The 21,615-nt window shown below is 40.5% G+C and overlaps 1 protein-coding gene across 3 annotated transcripts in view; it reads left to right on the top strand.

Moving 5' to 3' along the window:
* Nucleotides 1-21,615, top strand: part of ankrd12 (ankyrin repeat domain 12) — a 150,719-nt gene that overhangs the window by 73,830 nt on the left and 55,274 nt on the right. For all 3 annotated transcript variants that reach the window (XM_052022995.1, XM_052022996.1, XM_052022997.1), the window contains exon 2: nt 9,208-9,359. In XM_052022995.1, the coding sequence (XP_051878955.1) occupies nt 9,273-9,359 (87 nt within the window). In that variant the 5' untranslated portion in view covers nt 9,208-9,272. The remainder of the gene's footprint in view (nt 1-9,207; nt 9,360-21,615) is intronic.

Raw genomic sequence — 21,615 nt, 5'->3', positions numbered from 1 at the left:
AACAAGCACTATGGCTTCATTATCAGGATAGAGTCTGCATATTCTGCAGCAGGTTACTCAACTCACTTTATGAAGTTACTGAGTCCTGATGCAGCATTTCGAGCCAAAGCATCGACAATTTCTTGCCTCCCACAGATGCTGCTCGACCCGCTGAGTTCCTCCAGCAGATTGTTTGTTGCTCACTTTACAAAGTAATTCCATCATATGACAAGAACATCCTGAGTGTGTTACCTCGATAAATGCTCCTATAACAATTGAGCTTAATAAACAGTGTTGCCCAGATTGATTCCTAGGATGGTCAGTTTGTCGTGTAAGAAGTTAAGGGGTATTGGGTTGATATAGGAATGCAGCTTTGAATTTAAGGACCACTTGTAATTTTTGGAGTGGCAACAGGTTCAAGAGGCAGGAATGACCTTTTGTATCTCTTTGTGTCCAGGACTAGATAACCACTTGACTGGCATGCATCTTCTACCTGAAACATTCCCCAGTGCATCAGTTCTACCAATTTCATTGCAGAAACTTGCCAAGTCTGCTGTCCCTCCCATCTAGAAGGATAATAGCAGAGGCACGTGAACATCTTTGTGTTCCCGTCACCAGGTTTCCTAACTTGTCAAAAGTCGAGTTTATTATCATATGCACAGGTACATGTATGTATAGGTGCAATGAAAAGCTTACTTGCAGTAGCATCACAGGCACATAGCATAACATAAGCAACATTCACAAGAAAAATATAAATTATACACAATTTTTACCAGAAAAAAAATTAGAACAAAAGAAAACAAAGTCCATTTTAGTGCAAAGTGATTAGAGTGGTCTTAGTGTTGCTAAACTGTACTGGTAATTCGGGTTTTGCCGGTTGGTTCAAGAATCAAATGGTTGAAGGGAAGTAGCAGTTCGTGAACCTGGTGATGTGGGACTTCAGGCTTCTGTACCTCCTGCCCAACTGTAGCTGCGAAAAGATAGCATCGCCCGCACGGTGGGGATATTTGATGATTGATGTTACCTTCTTGAGGCAGCACCTCATATAAATGCTTTCGATGGGGGGAGGATGTGCCCGTGATGTATTGGGCAGAGTCCACAACTTTACAGCTGTTTGCGTTCCTGCACATTCAAATTGCTGTACGAAACCATGATGCAACCAGGCAGGATACTTTCAACAGTACATCTGCAAAAGTTTGGTTGTGTTCATTTCAAGCCGAACCTTCTCAACAACCTAAGAAAGTAAAGACGCTGGCATGCTTTCCTTATGATTTATCTACGTGCTGGGCCCAGGACAGGTCATCTGATATGTTAATGCCCAGAAATTTAAAGCTGCTCACTGTCTCCACCGCTGATCCCCCAATGTAGACTGGGGCATGTTCATCAGTATCTGTTCATCTTCCCTGATCAAGCATTCTGGAACTCCCCAACTCCAGTTTGGGAACACCACACAAAGCTTTGAGGAAAATTTAATAACTGGCAACAAAAAACATCCCCAATTTGTGGCCACGTCAACATCTTGTGTGATTTTTTTTTCCCACCAGAACTCTTCTTTACACCATCCGTTCTTGTACGCTATTGCAGTCAACACCCACCTTGTCTATACTAATCTCATTTACCAGCACTTGGGCCATAGCCTACTGTGTCTCAGTGATTCAGTGTTCGTCCAGATGCTGTGTGAATGTTGTGAAAGCACTTGCCTACACCACCACCTCAGGCAGTAGCAAAAATGTCTCAATATGCTTCAAAGCATTGTTTTCAAACAGAAGAAAATTACATCAGAGCACAAGGTTAATGTTCTCGATCTTGTATTTAAAACACTTCTTGCCCATCATAGATTTTTTTTTTGCCACACTAAACCTCTCTTGCCTTTCAAACATTTTTTTCCCATTACAATAAATTTAAAACTCTGTCACTTTCCATATGATTTTTACTGGTCTTAATATCTTTTTGCTTGGTATCAATTTTGTTGTGCAGTAATGACCTTGTATCAATGTTGAGATATCTAATTTTCACCACCATAGCACGGCTGGATTCTGCCCGTGACCAATCATGCCATTGCTTTGCAACTTCTGGACTGAACTCTTCTGTTACATTCCCAGCTGACCAACCCGGTATAAACTGGATGTTGTTCCAGCATGGTGCTACCTGTATCTCAAGTTGCTTCACCATACTTGTCTCTTTAAGTTGCATCTTAATATCAAACAATTTGACCAAGCACATGGTCATTTGCTTGGTGGAGGCAAGTGCTTTCACAACATTCGATAAGCATCTGGACGAGCACTAAATCACTGAGACACAGTAGACTATGGCCCAAGTGCTTGTAAATGAGATTAATGTAGACAAGGTCAGTATGGGCATGGTGGGTTGAAGGGCCTGTTTCTGTGCTCCATGACTCTGTGACTCTGTTAATTGATTTGTTCCTAGGTATTGCAAAGTATATGTCCATTAGCACAAATCAGTTTATGATAGGAATACGCTGAAGGGCAATGCACTTTAAAGCTTCTAGTTTTCGAATTTCTTTATTACAGGAGGTCATAGTTTCCACTGTGTGCAACTGCATCTAAGTCTGAGTGAAGTTCTAAGCTGTCCATGATTTCTGCTGACACAACCTCAAATCTACTTGTATTTTAACTACCACGGTAGAATCCTGTAATTTTAATGGCCTGGCTTCTTTCCTTCATTGATCTTGATGTATTAAGTTAAATTATATCTGGCAAGGTGCGATTTTAAGTGAGCATGTTGTATAAATCTTGGCAAACATAAATGTTGCCAATATTACAATGAAAGAGGAGGGGCACAGAAATTAGATGATAAAAATAGACATAGTGTTGATTAGGGATAGTCAGCATGGCTTTGTGCATGGGAGATCACTTCTCACGAATTTGATTTTTTTTTCTTGAAGAAGTAACCAAGAAGGTCAATGAGGGCAAGGTGGTAGAGGTGGTCTCTATGGACTTCAGTAAGGCCTTTTGATAAGGTTCCACATGGTAGGTTACTATGGAAAGTTGGATTGCATGGGATCCAGGGAGAGCTAGCTAATTTGATATGGAATTGGCTTAATGGTAAGAAGCAGAGGGCAATGATGGAACATTGTTTTTCGGACTGGAGACCAGTGACAAATGGTGTTCCCCAGGGCTCAGTGCTAGGCCAGTTGCTTTTGTCATCTATATCAATGATTTAGATGAGAATGTACAAGGCATGGTTAGTAAGTTTGCTGATGACACTAAAGTAGGTGGTGTCATTGACAGTGAAGATGGTTATCAGGATTTACAGAGGGACCTTGATCAGCTGGGTAAGTGGGGGAAAAATGACAAATAGAGTTTGATTCGGATAAGTACAAGGTTTTGTATTTTGGGATGACAAATAAGAGTAGAACTTTCACAGTGAACGGTAGGACCCTACGGAGTACTGTAGGACAGAGGGACCTAGGAGTACAAGTACATGGTTCCCTGAAGGTGGTGTCGCAGGTAGACAGGGTGGTGAAGAAGGCTTTTGGCATGCTGGCCTTCATCGGTCAGGGCATTGCGTATAGAAGTTGGGATGTTATGTTGCAGTCGTACAAGATGTTGGTGAAACTGCACTTGGAATATTGTGTTCAGTTTTGGTCACCCTGCTATAGGAAAGATGCCATTAATCTGGAAAGAGTGCAGAGGAGATTTACGAGGATGTTGCCAGGACTCAAGGGACTGAGTTATTGAGAGAGGTTGAGAAGGTTTAGACTTCTTTCAATGGGACATAGGCGAATGAAGGGTCATCTTATAGAAGTGTGTAAAATTATGAGGAGCTAGATAGGGTGAATGTGCCCAGTCTTTTTCCCAGGGTTGGGGAATCAAGAATTAGAGGGCATAGGTTTAAGGCAAGAGGGGAGAGATTTAATAGGAACCTAAGGGGCAACTTTTTCACCCAAAAAGTGGTCAGTATATGAAATAAGCTGCCAGAGGAAGTGATTGAGGCAGGTCCTTTAACAACATTTAAAAGGTACTTGGATAGACACAAGGATAAGAAAGGTTTAGAGAGATATGGGCCAAACTCATGCAAGTGGGACTAGCTTAGATGAGAATCTTGGTCAGCATGGACCAATTAGGCCAAAGGGCTTGTTTCTGTGCTGTATGACTCCATAATGGAGGTATCTAAAAGGTTGATGGTGCTGAAAGTATAAAGGTCACCCTGTGCAGATGACATGGATCTTTGTTCACTGAGGAAAGGAATAATGAATCTTAATTGAAGCTCTATCTGTCAAGGTTAAATCTTCCTTAGATGTGGAAGTGGCGCAGAGTTGCAGTGTATTTTTTTAAATATGGGAGCAGAAGTAATTATGGCCCAATTAGTCAAACTTTGGTGGTGGGGGAAATTTCTAGGAATCTTGGTCTTGTGGCTGAAATCCTTCGTCCCTGAAACTGTTCTAGTAAATCTTTTTGTATGGTCCCTATTAGGACCTTAATCTCTTTTCTAAAGTAAGATGCAATACTCCAATTGTGAGTTATCTAATGTTTTATAACTTAACTACACTGCTTTTGTATTCTTTGCCTGTATTCGTGATACTCAGAGTCCAGGTATTCTATACATATTAAGAAAAGATCAATTGGTATATGAAGTCTTCAGTAGCCATTGAAATAAAATCATCATCTGTAAATAAATGAAGACTTTTCAGCATGTTTAATTGCACAATGATGCCTCGTATGTAATTATCTAGCAGTCCAGCTAACAGTAGCATCCAATATTTTTTTCTGGCTGTGATCCACCTGAACAGACAAGAAATGTAGTTTCCCAGACATTTTGATAATTCCATGACCATAAATGAAAGTTGCAATTGCTTTTTGAATTTGCATTAGTGCTGGTGCCATGGATCCATCCTCCGTAATAAATGAAAAATTCCACAACATCGACATGTCTCCTGTAGAAATTTTCCATAATCTAAATTTGCCATTATTTTGTACTTATGCTATTTCAGTTTCTCTTTTGACATTGCAACTTTAAGCCTTTTTGGTTAGATTGTAAGAAGACTTGAAATGAATCATTAAAATAGTAAAGTGCAAAATAAATTGTAATTGTAAGTTTGTCCTGGGATCAACTTTATTTTGGATATTATAAATATATATTTCATACTTTAAAAGTGTGTCATGTTTCTAACAGTTAATATGTTGCTTATGTTGTATTTGGTTACTATAAATGGAATATTTGAAATGGATTTAAGAGTATTAGCCTAAACAATGTAATGTGTTTGACTATATTTTTCAGTCCTTTGCAAATTTACAAAGCCAATCCTATTTGAAGTTTACAGCTTTGATATCGCCTAACTTAACTACATCATGCATAAAACCTTGTAAAATCATGCATTGAACAATTCACCCTATTTCACCTCTGCAATCATAAAGTATTTATTCACACACTCCGTTTAAATAAAATAATGTTGACATATTAATTTATTAATAGAACATATTTTGCATGATACTTAATCCTTCCCTTGTGTATTTGCTGTAATTTACCAAGAAGCTATCAAATTATATCACTTTAGATCTTGAACAGAGCTTCCTCAATCAAGCAGAATTAATGACCTTAAATAGATTTTGCCCTTGAAACCACGTCTTACACTGCCTCTGACAATGAAAATGTTATTTTAGTGGGCCTTTCTACTTCCTTCAATTATTCATTATATTAACGTATCTGAAGTGAGAATGAGAAGCATTTAGGTCCTATAATTTGGATTATTTTTTCATGACTCACACTGATGGTTCTTTCACTTCTGCTTTGGTGTAAATTTTGGCTTGTAGGTAGCACTCTTCTGAGTTCAAGTGCCACTGGAAGCTTGTGTGTGTGCCTTTCCATTAAAGGTACCAGCTTTTCAAATGAGATTTTAAACTGTGGGCCCATCCAGTTGTAAAAGTAGAGAAACAAAGGACTGCAGATGCTGGAATCTAGCTGAAAAACACTATGATGCTGGAGGAACTCAGCAGGCCAGGCAGCATCCATGGAGAAAAGCAGGCGGTCAATGTTTTGGGTCAGGACCTTTCTACAGATCTGAAGATGGGAAAAGGGGAAGCCCAATATGTAGGAAGGAAAAGCAGAGCAGTGATAGGTGGACAAAAGAGGGGAGGGGAGGCGGGGTGGGCACAGGGTAGTGATAGGTAGATGCAGGTAAGAGATAGTGAGAGGCAGGTGCAGGGGAGGATGGGAGAGCAGATCCACCAGGGGATGAGTCAAAGGTAAGGGAAAGAATAAAGGTGGGTAGAAAAAAAGAGAGGGGCTAGGAAAGGGAAGAATGGTTGGTGGGGTGGGAGGTGGGGAGGGGTGTGCAAATAACTTAAAGTAGAAGAATTCAATGCTCATGCCATTATGCTGCAAGGTTCCAAGAAGGAAAATGAGGTGCTGTTCCTCCGGTTTGTGCTTGGGATTCTCCTGGCAGTGGAGGAAGCCGAGGACTGTCATATCAGTGATGGTGTGGGGGGGTGGGGTGGTGGTTGAAGTGACAGGCAACGAGGAGATGCAGCTAGTGGTTACAGATGGAGTGCAGGTATTCTGCGAAACGGTCATCTAGTCTGCGTTTGGTCTCACCAATATAGAGGAGGCCACACTTGGAGTACCGAATGCAGTAGATATTAAGGGAGGTGCAGGTGAATCTGTCCTTACGATGTTAGGAAGAATCGAGGACTCCTGATATCTCTTCCCTGGTTTGACCTTGTAGCTCTGGTATCTCCCATGGATTAAAGTTTTCACCTGTATCATTTGCATACTGCCCCTCAGCAACATCATCTGAAAACAGCATCAATTTCCACATATACATTGATATTACCCAGCTGTTTTTCACCATTACTTCTCTTGACGCACCTCTGTCTCTGGGTTGTCAAACAATGAGCAAAACTTTTTTCCCTAGTAAATATTATGAGCATTGAATCTATTGATTTCCAGTCTCATCACAATCTCCTTTCCCTACCCACCAGCCCATTCCCTGACATATATTTGGAACTTGACCAGACTCTTCTCAACCTTGGCATCATATTTGATCTTGACCATACCTGTGCCATCCCTAAGGTTGCCTTTTTTTCACCTCTGTGCCATCGAACTTTGCTCATCTGCTGGTGCAAAAAAATTCATCCATGTTTTCACTGTTTCTAGGCTTGACAATTCCAGTATACCTCTGACAGTCCATACTTGTTTTACTCTCTGGAAATGTGAGGTAATCCAAAACTGCCTGATCCAGTACCATGTTCAGTTTGTCCGTGAGTTTGTTTGTTGACTGAAGCTGTTCCTAGTTATGCAGCAGTTTGCTCTTAAAGTTCAAGTTCTTGTTTTCATAGCCTGCCATGGTTCATCCTTTCTTTTTTCGAAATATTTCCACCCTCCTACCTTTTAAACAATAGGAAATTTTGTCACCCACTTCGATTTAAGGTTTATATACATCCATCTACTTTTAGCTATAATTAATAGATCAGAAATAGTACCTACTGAAACACCAGAGAAAAGCCATTGGAAATGTGACTAATTATGTTATGAGACGTTCACAATGATGGTGATAGATTTCCCAAGTTTATTATAACAAAAAAAAGATAGATTATCATGCATTGATAATCTGTGTATTTCAGGACCAAAGATTTTTTAAAACAACAACCTTTAAATATATTGACTAACAGCAGTGGGGAGGAAAGATAGTTTTATCACTCTTGCTTCACCTCAGACTCCTTTTTTGCTTGTGGTATACAAAATACTTATCACGTTTATAGAAGATGTCTTTTTCTTGTTGTCTAATATAGAGAGCTTCATTTTGTTCATTTAAGAAATTATAAGCCTACCATCAAGGTGGATTTGGCAGAAAATTATTATTGGTCTTGGTTGCTTAGAAGAAATGGGGGAAAATGGTATGTTGAATCCCTGATGTGGGGAAATTAGAATTGGATTTATCTATGAGAAGAGAAATTCAGGACTGCAGATGTTGAAATCTAGATGAAAAACACTATGATGCTGAAGGAACTCAGCAGGCCAGGCAACATCCGTAGAGAAAAGCAGGCGGTCAACATTTCGGGTCAGGACCCTTCTTCAGGACTGAAGATAGGAAAAGGGGAAGCCCAATATATAGGAGGGAAAAGCAGAGCGATGATAGGTGGACAAAAGAGGTGGGGTGGGGTGGGCACAAGGTGGTGATAGTGATAGGCAGGTGCGGGGAAGGAGGGGAGAGCAGATCTACTGGGGTTGGGTCAAAAGGTAAGAGAGAGGGGAAAAAAGGCGGGTAGAAAAAGGGAGAGGCTAGGAAAGGGAAGAAGAGAAGCATGGTGGGGGGAGGGGGCTTGTGGGGAAGGGAAGGTGGGGATTGCTTAAAGTGGGAGAATTCAATGTTCATGTTGTTTGGCTGCAAGGTTCCAAGACACAAAATGAGGTGCTGTTCTTCCACTTTGCCCTTGGAATTCTCCTGGTTATGGAGGAGGCCGAGGACTGACATATCAGTGGTAGTGTGGGAGGGGGAGTTGAAGTGACTGGCAATGGGGAGATGCAGATCGCGGGTTTATCTATGTTGGGGCACATAGTAATTAATTCCCATTTTATTTCTGATCTGGAGTAGCTGATGGTTTTCATTTGAATTTTGAAATTTAGATGTCACTCAGAGCTAGATTCCCCTCCTGAAAAGCTAATCGTGAAAATCAAGTGATGTAATAGATAAACAAGTACTTAAGAACCTAAGAAATAGAAGCAAGTATAGGCTTTTTAGATACACATTTGGCTTTCACCTTTACACTTACGTGCACTAACCCCATATGTCCTGACACCCTTAATCGGAAATCTTTTGATTGCTATCTTGAATATGCTCAGCGACTGAGTATATTCAAGACTGAGCCTCAATAGCCGCCTTGGTTAGAGAACTCTAAAGTGTTGTTATCCTCTGGGGTAGCTAGAATCTTACTGATGAACAGTGCTCTTTCAGCTGCTTAGTTTTTACCATCTAAACAAGGGGTATGCACTTAAAGACAGAATCTGTATAAAGTTTGATTCTTTCCAGTCCATATCTTGACTTACTAGCCATGGATCAGTGCGATGCCTTTGCAGGAAAAGTAGAGAGTCATCAGACAAGTATTGACTTCCTACTTAGCTGAGATTCATTAATTTTTATGGTGATGGATTTCATGGGTCTGATACCAATTAATTCTTAAACATATTACCTAAACAATTTCCAACAAAGAGATTCAATTACATTCCATTCCATCAAGAAAAATGCAATTTGTATTTTCTGTTTTTCAGATAAAGGATGACCAAATTATTGCCTGAAACAGGCAGCTGAGGAGAAAGGATTAAAAAGCTGTAAAATGCCCAAATCTGGGTCTTCCAGAACAGCACAGACTGAAAGTTCTGATAGCAACAGCAACATGGTTGAAAAACAGACTGGAAGAAAGGTAAGTAATGCTTTAGAGTAGAATATTCTTGGAAATAATTCATTTATCTTTGTGATTCTCTAATAAAACTAAGGATATCTTAGACGTTTTATTGAAAACTTGTTAAGATTTGCAGACCTGGAATATAATTTTCAAATTTTGACATATTAATTTTTAAGATTAAGATATCTCTATTAATCACATGTATGTCAAAATGCACAGTAAAATGCATCTTTTGCGTAGTGTGTTGTAGGGGCAGCCCGCAAGTGTTGTCACACTTCCCAAGCCAACATAGCATGCCCACAACTTCCTTACCTGTACATCTTTGGGATGTGGGAGGAATCCCACACAGACACGGGGAGAACGTACAAACTCCTTACAGACAGCAACCAGAATTGAACCCGGGTTGCTGGCACTGTAATAGTGTTATGCTAACCGCTACGGACTTCAAAAATAAAATTTCATATTTAGTAACCTTCTTTCAATTAGAGAGTTACTAGAATTTACACTGTATCCTTTTCTGATTATTTGTGTAGGAATACTTGATTTGAGTATTCATTACTTGTTGGGATGACTCATCCAGTAGCAGATGAAAGTCTTTAATTTGTAAAGGGCTTGAATTAATATTCATATAATTAGATATACTGTTTCATTTCCTGTATGCTGGTTTCCAGAAATGTGTTTGTTGGTTTGGGGGGGGGGGGGGGGTGAAGAGAGAGTGGATAGAGTATTCAAAATGTTTACTCCATTCCACATCTAGAACTAAATGGATTTTGCAGTTTTTGAATCAAATATAATTTGTCTTCAAACCTTCCTAATAGGCCAAGGTATTTTTCACAGTTGTATATACCAATGTTAGATAAGTTCATCTTGCTTGGACATCTGTCACATAGACATAAGTTTCTAAATACAAGATTTTTCTCCAGTTTCAAATCCAATTGAATCTCTGCATTCAAACAGACTTCTCTTTCCCAGCTGGTCCCTGAGGGCAAGGATAACATCTACTCCAGTTTGTGGGTTCTGCAGTGACTGATGAGACCAATGTGGGATCTGCTGAATATGCCACAAGTGGGGCTGGATTGTTTGGTGGGATGGGTAAGAATGTAGTTTGTGAGGTGGTGTGTTCCTTTTGCCTTTTAAGCTGACTTTGTGTGTTCCTGATGCAAGGACTCGGTTCTTAGTGCTATCCATTTATTTTCCATATTTTCCTATTTTCCAACATGGAAGGAGCCCATTTAACCCATCAAGTCAATTAGGCTCTTGGCTCATTCCCCCTTTCATTCCTCTGTAACCTATTCTCTCTCGCATGCTATCAGCCCCCTGCTGATTCTCCAGTCACTCACTTAGACTGGGGGCAATTTACAGTGGCCAGTTAAATTATTAACAGATCTTTAGGATATAGAAGGAAACCAGAGCACCTGGAGGAAATATATATGGTCATAGGAAGAATGTACAAACCCCACACAGACAGCACCTGAGGTCAGTATCAAACTCTGGTCACTGGAGCTTTGCGGCAGCATCTGTAAGTGCTGCACTGTTGTGCCAACTGAAATATTTTGTATGCCAAATGCTCCTTCTCCACTTCAAGCACTCATGGGCCATAGATTCCAAGGAGTCAATGGGGATGTTGCAGTGTTTTCAGTGAGGTTTCAAGAGTATTGTCAAATCTTTTCTTCGGTCTACCTTGTAATCTCCTCCTGTGGTAGAGCTCAGAATAATGTGTTTGATTTAGGAGTCTGGCATTAAGCATTCAATTGATATGTCCTATCCAACTGAGGCAACTGAATGTAATTAGAGCTTCATTGCTGGGGTTCTTGGCCTGGAAGAGAAGGCTGACCTTTGTTTTCTTCTCATGTCAGTCAATTTGGAGGATTCTGCAGAGAAAATTGCTGGTATTACTCCCGTGCTTTGTAGGTTGTCCATGCCTACGAAGTACATGAGAAGGCATGGATCTCTGTTGCCATGAAGACCATTAGTTTCTTTTTTACCCCCAGGTTGACATCCTGATTTTCAAGCGCCTTTTTTGTCCCATGCTGGTGCATTGAAGGCAGTGGTAAATGTTTTTACAGACGTCTGCCTTTGCTCAGAGGTGGCTTCTGAAATAAGGAAAATATAGTAAAACTCCAATAACTGGTACGATCAGGACTTTGATACCAGACTGCCAAATTTTCTGGACTTCTGGATATTCTTCCTATTAATACTCCAATGTACCATTAACTTATTTTTTAAAGATGTAATACAATATTATAATTTATGAACTACAAAAAAAAATCAGGATTTCCAAATGGATAGTGGATTATCAGAGTTTTAGTGTAGTCAGTGTTTTCCAGAGTATCACTGGACCTTCATTGTTTGGAGGATGGTGTTTTCAAACTAGGCAAGTTGGTAAAGCCAGTGGCACAGCAGTTACTTTTGGCTCCAGGGACCTGGGTTCAATCCAGTGCTTGCTTCCTTGCTTATTATGACATGGAAGGCTGCCATACAGCCCATCTGGTCCATGCCAGCTCCCAACACAATCCAGTCAGTTCCATTCCCCTCTTTCTTTGTAGCCCTGCTGCTTATTTTTTTCACATGCTCATCTATCCCCTTTTTGCTTCTTGTGCTACCTATCTACATCAATATATTTTACAGTAGACAGTGAACTTACCAGCTCCTCTTCAGGACACGAGGAATCTGGAACACCCAGGAGAAACCCACATGTCTGTGGGGAGAACATGTAAACTCCACACAAACTATTTGATGTGCTGCAATATGCAATTTAAGTTACAATGTCAGTAAAATACTTTGAATGTCATGATTTGATGTGGGAGAACTAATCTCAAACTCTGCATTCGCTGTAATCTGGAACCAAAAGCAAACTGCTGAAGGAACTCTGGGTCAAGCAGCATCTGTGGAGGCAGAGGGATGGTCGTTTTGTATCAAACTCAGCTCTGTGATCCCTTAAGTAGCAGTATTCATTCCTAGGCCCAGATATGGACCCCACCATTGGACAAGCTGGATCTTAAGGAGGCACAGGAACTCAAATCTGTTATTAAACTAGACTTTATTAAACTGAAACAGAGGCTTAACGCATTTTCAATGAAGAGCGGGGTATGCTAGGAGTGGCACCAATTGAATCTAAAAGTGGTTTATTAACCTGACAAAAGTCAAGAATATCTGAACACTAAACAGCATACAAAATATGTCATCAGAATAGCTAAGTGATCTCACAGAAATGGATTGGATCAACATCCTAGCTATAGTTCTAAAAATTTGTTCCACAATAAGATGTGCTTCTAGCCAAGCACTTGTGGTAGTTTTACATCTCCGATTTGCAAAAGCAGGACAAATCCTGCAACAGGATGGTTGTGGTTGTTGGAAGCTAAATACCTTGATCCAGTGATATCATTGCAAGTTTCATTGTGACAGTTTCCTAAGGCCAGCCATCTTCAGCTAGTTCAAAATGAATTTCTGTCCGGAAGTAGGCACATTTGAAGAATGCAGAGTGTTCATTTCCATTTGTAGCTTTTTTAATAATGGCCTCCTTTGCCTGCAGGATGTAGACCTGGGTGTAGGCTGGCAAGTGTCAAATATCATTTACACCACAAAAGTACTTTGCTTTGATTATCTCTGACAGGAGATCCTGATCGCCCTCCTCTAGACATTCAATGGCATTGCTATTGCCAAATCCTCTTCAATCAATTTCCTGGGAGTTGTCATTTCCTAGTATCTTAACTGGATCAGCCACATAAATACCATGACTGCAAGTGTACATGTTGTTCAATAGCAAATGACATCAATCCTGACCTGATCACAAAACCTGTTTGTATTTGTGTTGTATCTTCCCACCAGAAAGCATATCAGGAATGATGAAATATCTCCACTTATTAGAACTAATGCATTATGACGACTTTTAACTAGTTCAACACCTGTCAAAAACAAAAATTATGCTTGATTGCAAATCCCACCCCGACATCCTCAATCTTGCATGTTCGCACTTAACCTTGTCTTGAAGTATCCTCTAAGATATACAACAGTAGCCTGAATAAACTTTTCCAACAGCATCTTTTTTTTAAACCTTCTAGAAGTGTAAAATTAGTAAGTATATTTGAAGATTACAGCATAAAAGTTCTCTTCCAAGTTGCACACCATTCTCTCTTTTAGAAAATGGGTTTCTATGCCTTTATTCTCACTGGGTTAGAATCCTGAAATTCTAGTATTGTGATAATACCTCATGCTGGAAGGCAGACGTGGTTGGTAATTAGTTTATTATTGTTACATTTACTGATGTACAGAGTGTTAGCATGCCATCCAGACAGATCATTCCATGCATGAGTACATCGAGGTAACACAAAAGGAAAGTGTAACAGCTACAGAGAAAGTGCAGTGCAGGTAGACAAAGTGCAACATACACAAAATGCTGGAGGGAAATAAACATTTGACGTTTTGGGTCAAGACCCTTCATCAGGACTGGAAAAGAAGAGGCAGAAGCCAGAATAAGGGCCAGGACAAGGCAGATTGAGAGATCAAGAGTTCATCATCTTTTAGTGTGTGAGAGGTCAGTTCGAGAGCTTTATACAATGGGATAGAAACTGTCCTTAAGCTTGGTCGTACACGTGGATAGCTCTTTTCCATCGCCCTGGACACAATAAGCTGAATAGCCTATATTGTAAGTTTTCTATGACTGCAGTAGATGAAGCAGACATTTTGCCACCCAGCTTCTCAAGAGCAATTAGCATTGGAGAATAAACAATGACGACTATGTTCCATGAATTGAAACTATCCAAAAAAAACACTTGGTTACATCTCCAGACAGCTTAATGATGGAGGCAATTGACAGCCCAGGTCTAATCTGACCATTCATTCTTTTCATTTGTGTACAAGAGCTATTCATAATATCTAATGGTGGCAACCTGCAATGAAATAGTTTGGCTGGAAGCCACTTCATTCTAGTGCACAATTTCTCAAAAGTGCACCTAGTAAGTTATTAGGGTCCATAGCTTTTCTTACATAGGCTTGATCCTTTTATCTATGATTGTGATGGGAATTCCTTGTAAACAGGAAAAGTAGAATTGCTCTCTTGCCACTTTTGATTTAATATCCTTGCAGAAAGTGGAGACAATGATAAATGAAAGAATAGGTTGAAAGGTGATAGCATTTTAGTATCCTGATTATCAGTATATTCAGGCACATTGGTGCTTTAGTTTTCAAATTGATCCCAGAACTATAAAACAGAAAAATCTGTAAAATGTTAGAATTCTCTGTTTGCTGATTTACAAGCATTACTTCTCTTGCTGGTGTTCAAACCATTTACGCTTGCCCAGAAACTTTCCAGCAATTTGAAAATTTCACACCTGTAGATTTAGTTCAGCATCTTTTCTTCAAACTGGGAATCCAAGATATGTAAAGAAGGACTTTTTTTATAGTGCAGTGTTTCTTCTCCTCTTGGACAACTTCTCAGGAATGAGGATTTCTTGCTTCTACTCCAGTTCTGAGGTGCCTGAAGAGTCCCAAGTGGGATCCCCACATACTACCCATTGCTGATTGTCACCTATATCAATCATTTGGATGATAATATACAAGGCATAGTAAGACAGTTCGTAGATGTCACTAAAATAGGTGGTGTCATTGACAGTGAAGATGGTTATCAGGATTTACAGAGCGATCTTGATTAGCTGGGTAAGTGAGCTGAAGAGTGGCAAATAGAGTTTAATTCAAATAAGTGTGCGGTCTTACGTTTTGGGAAGACAAATGGGGTAGGACTTTCACAGTGAACGGTAGGGCCCTGGGGAGTGTAGTAGAACAGAAGGACCTAGGAGTACGAGTACATGGTTCCCTGAAAGTGGCGTTGCAGGTAGATAAGGTGGTGAAGAATGCTTTTGGCACGCTGGCCTTTATCAGTTAGGGCACTGAGTATAGAAGTTGGGATGTTATGTTCCGGTTGTACAAGATGTTAGTGAGGCTGCATTTGGAATATGATCAGTTTTGGTGACCCTGATATAGGAAAGATGCCATTAAGCTGGAAAAAGTGCAGAGGAGATTTACGAGGGACTGAGTTATGGAGAGAGGTTGAGCAGATTGGGACTTTCTTCATTGGAGCTTAGGAGAATGAGGGGTGATCTTATAGAGGTGTTTAAAATTATGAGGGGCATAGTTAGGGTGAATACGCACAGTTTTTTCCCAGGGTTGGGGAATCTAGAACTAGAGGGCATAGGCTTAAGGTGAGAGGGGAGAGATTTAATAGGAACCTGAGGGGCAACTTTTTCACCCAGGGAGTGGTCAGTGTATGGAATGAGCTGCTAGAAGAAGTGGTTGAAGCAGGTACATTGACATCATTTAAAAGGTATTTGGACAGGTACATGGATAGGAAAGGTTTAGAGGGATATGGGCCAAATGCATGCAAATGGGACTAGCTTAGATGAGAATCTTGATCAGCATGGACTAGTTGGGCCAAAGGGCCTATTTCTGTGCTCTATGACTACGACAGGTGGGACAGGAGGTGTTTGACTAGCTGGGTGGAGTAGTATGATGTTCCTGTTTTTGTTAGGCTTCTGTGTGTTACCAACAAAGAGACTTGAGATTCTCAGTGCTTTCTTGGATGCTGCTGCTCCATTGTGATGGATAACAAACTAGGGATTGTTAGGAGTGGGTGAGAATGATACACTTTTCAAAAATGCTTTGAGGATGTTCTTAAAGCATTTTTTCTGTCCTTCTGGTAATCATGATAGAGCTTGGAATAGACTGCACATTTCAGGAGTCCAGTGTTATTCTTGCAAACATGTTTCAGGATTCTGGTATTGGTCATGAAATCAATGCAGCCCACTCGTCAGAGCTGGCTGATTTGCTAGAAATGTTGGTCTGGGAGAGTATGCTGATGTAGGTTTGCTCATGCAGCCAAAAGATTTGGAAGATCTTGCAGAGACAGCTGTGGTACCTTTCTATTGCTTTGATGTACTTGCTGTAGATAGTTCATGTCTCCAATATGAACAGAAGGATGGAGGTCACAGCTGCCTGGTAGACCATGGGTTAGTGCTAATTTTGAGGTCTTGATCTTCATATGCTGCTTTCCTCAGAAGTTCACAGGCTGTACTAGTTCGCTGGTAAATTTCGAGACTGATATCTATCTATGCTGAGAATTAATTTCAGAGATATATAAAGTGGTCTACTTTTTAAGGGTCTCGTCATGGACCTTGCTGTTAATGGATTGGGTTGTTTTTTTTTATTGTCACATGTACTCAGAAACGGTGAAAAGCTTTTGTGTATATTTATCTGCAAGAGGTTATGCATGTGAAAATTTGGAAAAGTAGTGAATTGCTGGGGATGCTATCCTGATCATGGCTACACCTGGCTTTGTTCCTACCCTGTTTTCTTTTACAGCCTATACTTCCTCCTAACAAAGTAACAGGAAACTTAATCCTGGATTAAGCTGTTGTGCAATAGAAACTGAAATTTCTGCAGATATAACAGGAGAACAATTTCTGGAATGACTGCCAATTCTGTCACCAATAATTGGGTCTAGAACTTTACCCATCAACAAGGCTAAATTGGCTGTTCAGTAGTGGACTGTAAACAGTTATTTGAAGGCAAATTAGTATTAGGGAGGCATTCAAGCAGTAGTGAGTGTCAAGAAACACCAAATCTTGATATCATTTTGTGTTGGGGAGCATATAGGGAAGGTTAAGACAAAAATGGGAAACCTATACTAGACACTAGGATTCCAGAAGCCCTAAGTGAATACTAAAATTGTCAGGTGAAATTAAAACTGAGATTAGAAAGGTAAAAAGTGCACAAAAAGGTTGTGATAACTAAAACTGAGGAAAATCCCAATATGTTATATGAATATGTACAGTAAAAGAAAACATTTATTGCAGCTAAATGTATCTTGGGCTCTTAGGAGAAACAAGTGTGGAAATGGTGGGCGTTCAATCATTTTTCAATTCTCTTCAGCGCCACACAAGAGTGCTGGAAGTCGAGGAGACAGCTGATAAGGTACCGATGTTTGAAAACGGAGTAAGGAATAGCCAAAACAATTATAAACCACTGAGCCTAATGGAGGTGATGAGCAAATCTCTGGTGAAAGCAATTACTTGAAGGAATATGTAGATAATCTTTTAGAAAGGCAGTTTAATTATTGACTATCAGTATGGATTTGTTCAGGGACATTTTGTCTGACTAACTTGTTCTCAATCTGAGGAAGTTTCGTGGAAGGTCAATAAAGCCTATAGATTTTCTGTGGATCATGGATTTTAGCAAGTCTTTTGACAAATTATTCCAAGGCAGGCTAATTGAATAATTAATAACACATATAATGTAGTGTTGGATCCAGTATTGGTTCTGGCAGAGAGCCAACACTGGATCCAATACGACTTTATGGTAATGGTCATTAGGAATTTAGTTGCCAGAAGATTGTATGCAACAGGGTTTCATAGGGCTTGGTACCAAGTCCCTTGTCACTCACAGTCTATATCAATTATTTCAACATGAATGTATTGGCGATAATTAAAAAGTTTGCAAATTATATTAAAATTGGCAGAGTGGTTGATGTTGAAGAAAATTTTAAGCTGTAGGAAGATATCAGTGGACTGGTTAGATCAAAAGAAAATGGAGAACAATCCAGAGGTAATGTGTTTGGAACAGATGTTTGAAAACAAACAGATTAAGAGATGTACAAATGCAGAGGACAGAAAAATCTTGGTGCACATGTCCACAGATTCCTGAAGGTGCCAAGACAGATAGATAACATATATCGTACAGAATATTAACCTTTAGTGCCACAGGCATAGAATAAAAGAGAGGTCATCCTGAAACTGCATAAAGTATATTCTAACAATATACTAATAATAAAAGCAAAATGCAGGAAACATTCAGTGGGTCAAGCAGCAATTGTGGAAAGAGAAATTGAGTAAATATATTAGGTTAAAGATGCTAGTTAGGCCACTAGGCAAATGGAGTTCAATGTGGGAAAGTGCAAGGTCATGCACTTCGGTAAGAGGAATCCAAAGGCAGATTATTACCTAAGCATTGTAAATGAGTGAAGTACAGAGAGATCTAGATGTTCTTGTGCATGAATCACAAAAAAAAAGCAGGTAGGTGCAGCAAATGGCGTATTGGCTTTTATTGTAAAGGAGTTGGAGTTCAAAAATAAGGAAGCTTTGTACAATTACACAGGGTGTTGGCGAAGACACATTTCAAGTACTGTGCACAGTTTTGGTTCCTTTAATGCTCCATCCCTCACCCACACTTTGGTAAATACGACCACCTCACTGTGCTGCTTCTGCCTGCGTACAGACTGAAGAGCACAGCACCGGTGAAGAGGACTACAAAGTGCTGGACGGCAGAGGAGCGAATTCAGGATTGCTTCGAGTCAGCAGACTGGACCACATTCAAGGATTTGTCAGAGGACCTAAATGAATATGCCACTGTCGTCACTGACTTCATAAGGACATGCATGGACGAGAGTGTACTCACAAAAACATTGAGTCTTCCCCAACCAGAAGCCTTGGATGAACCAGGAGATTTGTAATTTTCTGAGGGCTAGATCTGTGGCGTTTAGGTCTGGCAATCCAGAGTCATAAGAAGTCCAGGAACTACCTCCAGAAGGTGCAAAGAGGCAATTTCAGACTAAACTGGAATCACAGATGGAGGCTGAACAGCTGTGGCAGGGCTTGCACAATGTTACTTCTTACAAGGCGAGATCAGTTAGTATAAGTGGCAATGACCCATCACTCCCGGATGAGCTCAATGCCTTTTACATACGCTTTGATTGGAAGAACTATGACACACCCACACGAGCCCCCACATCTCCAGATGACCCCGTAATCTCAGTCTCTGCATCTGATGTCCAGGCATCCTTCAAGAGGGTGTATCCACGAAAGGTGTCTGGTCCAGACGTACGGACCAACTGGCTGGAGTATTTATGGACATATTCAACCTCTCACTTCTGCAGTCTGAGGTCCCCACTTGCTTCAAAGAAGCATCTATTGTCCGGTGCCCAAAAAGAGTGTGGTGAACCACCTTGATGCTACCAGATGATAGTCACTTGCATCAACCGTAATGGAGTGCTTCGAGGGGTTGGTTACAAATGAATTTCTGCCTCAGGTGATCTAGGTCCACTTCACTTTGCCTATTGCCACAATAGGTCAACAGCAGGTGCGATTTCTCTGGCTCTTCCCTCTGCTCTGGACCATCTGGATAACAGAAACTCGTGCATCAAACTGCTGTTCATCGACTGCAGCTCAGAGTTCAACACAATCATCCCATCCAAACTCGTCATCAAGATTCAAGACCTGGGCATCTGTACATCCCTCTGCAACTAGATACTCGACTGCCTTATTGGCAGACTTCAATCAGTGAGGATGGGTAACAGCATCTTCTCCTTGCTGACCATCAGCACAGGTGTACCTCAAGGCTGCATGCTTAGCCCCCTGCTCTACTCCCTGTACACACTGTGGCTAAGCACAACTCCAATGCCATATACAAATTCACCGACGACACCACTATTGTTGGACAAATCATAGGTGGTGATGAGTCAACTTACTGGAGTGAAGTAGGACACCTGCTTGAGTGGTGCCACAACAACAATCTCTCACTCAAAGTCAGTAAAACTAAAGAGCTGATTGTTGACTTCAGGAAGGGGAAGGAGAGAGAACGTGCACCAGTCAATGTTGAGGGATAAGCAGTGGAGGGAATAAGCAACTTTAAATTCCTGGACCCAGCACGTAGATACAATCACAAGGAAGGGGCACCAGCGTCTTTACTTTCTTAGGAGGTTCAGCTTGTTAACGAATACGCTACAAACTTCTACAAATGTACTGTTGAAAGTATCCTCACTGGTAGCGTCATAGTCTGGTATGGCAATTTGAAATGCTCAGGAATGTAAGAAGCTGCAGAGAGGAGTGGATTCAGCCCAATACATCATGGGCACATCCCTCCCCACCATTGGTAGTATCTGCAGGAGGTACTGCCTCAAGAAGGCAACATCCATCACCAAAGATCCTCCCCATCTGGTCCATGCCATCTTCTAGCAGCTATCATCGGGCAGGAGGTACAGAAGCCTGAAGTCCTATACCACCAGGTTCAAGAATAGCTACTTCCCTTCAACCACTGAGTTCTTGAACCAACTGGCACAACTCTAATCACTACAGTTTAGCAAGACTATGACCATTTTGATCATTTTGCAGTAAAATGGACTTATTTTTAATTCTAATTGTGTTCTTTCTTGTAAAGGTTGTACTTAATTTATGTTCTTCTTGTGAATGCTGTTTATCTGATGCTATGTGCCTGTGATGCTGCTGCAAGTAAGTTTTTCATTGCACCTGTGCATACACGTACTTGTGCAGATGACAATAAACTCATCTTTGACTTTGAAAGGATGTAGTAGCATTGGAGGCAGTCTGAAAGAGATTGACCTGGGATGAGAGGATTGCCCTATCAAGAGAGGCTGAACAGATTGGGTCTGTATTCTTTGGAGTTTAGAACAAGGGGTGATCTTATTAAAGCAAACAAGATCCTCTTGGGGCATGACAGGGTAGATATTGAGATGCTTTCACTGGTGGAAAAATAGTGAACAAGGGAATATAGTTTCAAGATAAGGGGCCAGTTATTTAACTCGGGTATATAGAAATTTCTTCTTGCAGAGGATGGCAAATCTCTGAAATTCTCTTTTCCAGAAATCTCTGCAGCATTAGAAGTATTCAAAATGGGGGTAGATAAATTTTTGAAAGATGTGAGGGCTGTGGGGAACTGGCACTGAAGAGGAGTTGAGGGCTGGGATAGATTAGCTGCGATCATATTGAACGATGTGGGGGGCTTGAGGGGCCAGGTGGCTTACTCCTGCTCCTATTTTTTTTGTGTTCTTTGTATTCATAGAGGTGAAGGAGGCTGAGCGGATTTAATTGACCTGTGTAAAATTGAGGCTTTGATATGGTGAATAGGAAACAGCTAAGCAGAAGAGGTCAATAACTCAAAGATGTAGGTCAGGTATAATTAATAGAAGCATTAGAAGAGGAAGTTCAGGATTTTTTTTGCATTTAATGAGCAATGATACTTTCGAGGTTTGGTGAAGACATGGCATTTAAAAAGCATCTGGTGTTGTAGCCTACGTGGCCACACTGAGAGCTTGGAAGAAGGATTATTCTAAATACCTCTTGGTCAGCATTGACATGTGGTCTGAATGGCTGTCTTCTGAGTGTTTCTGTGAATTTCTAGAATTCCAATTCAAAATTTTTAACAGCTGAACAATGAAAAACTGTTTTTACATAATGCAAATTGAATGACTAACTATAACATTTTGCAATTA

This window comes from Pristis pectinata, chromosome 9, assembly GCF_009764475.1.
Source record: "Pristis pectinata isolate sPriPec2 chromosome 9, sPriPec2.1.pri, whole genome shotgun sequence".
NCBI classification, from domain to species: Eukaryota; Metazoa; Chordata; class Chondrichthyes; order Rhinopristiformes; family Pristidae; genus Pristis; species Pristis pectinata.
Note: the sequence above shows the minus strand (reverse complement) of the source record. Positions and strands in the feature narration are given on the sequence as shown.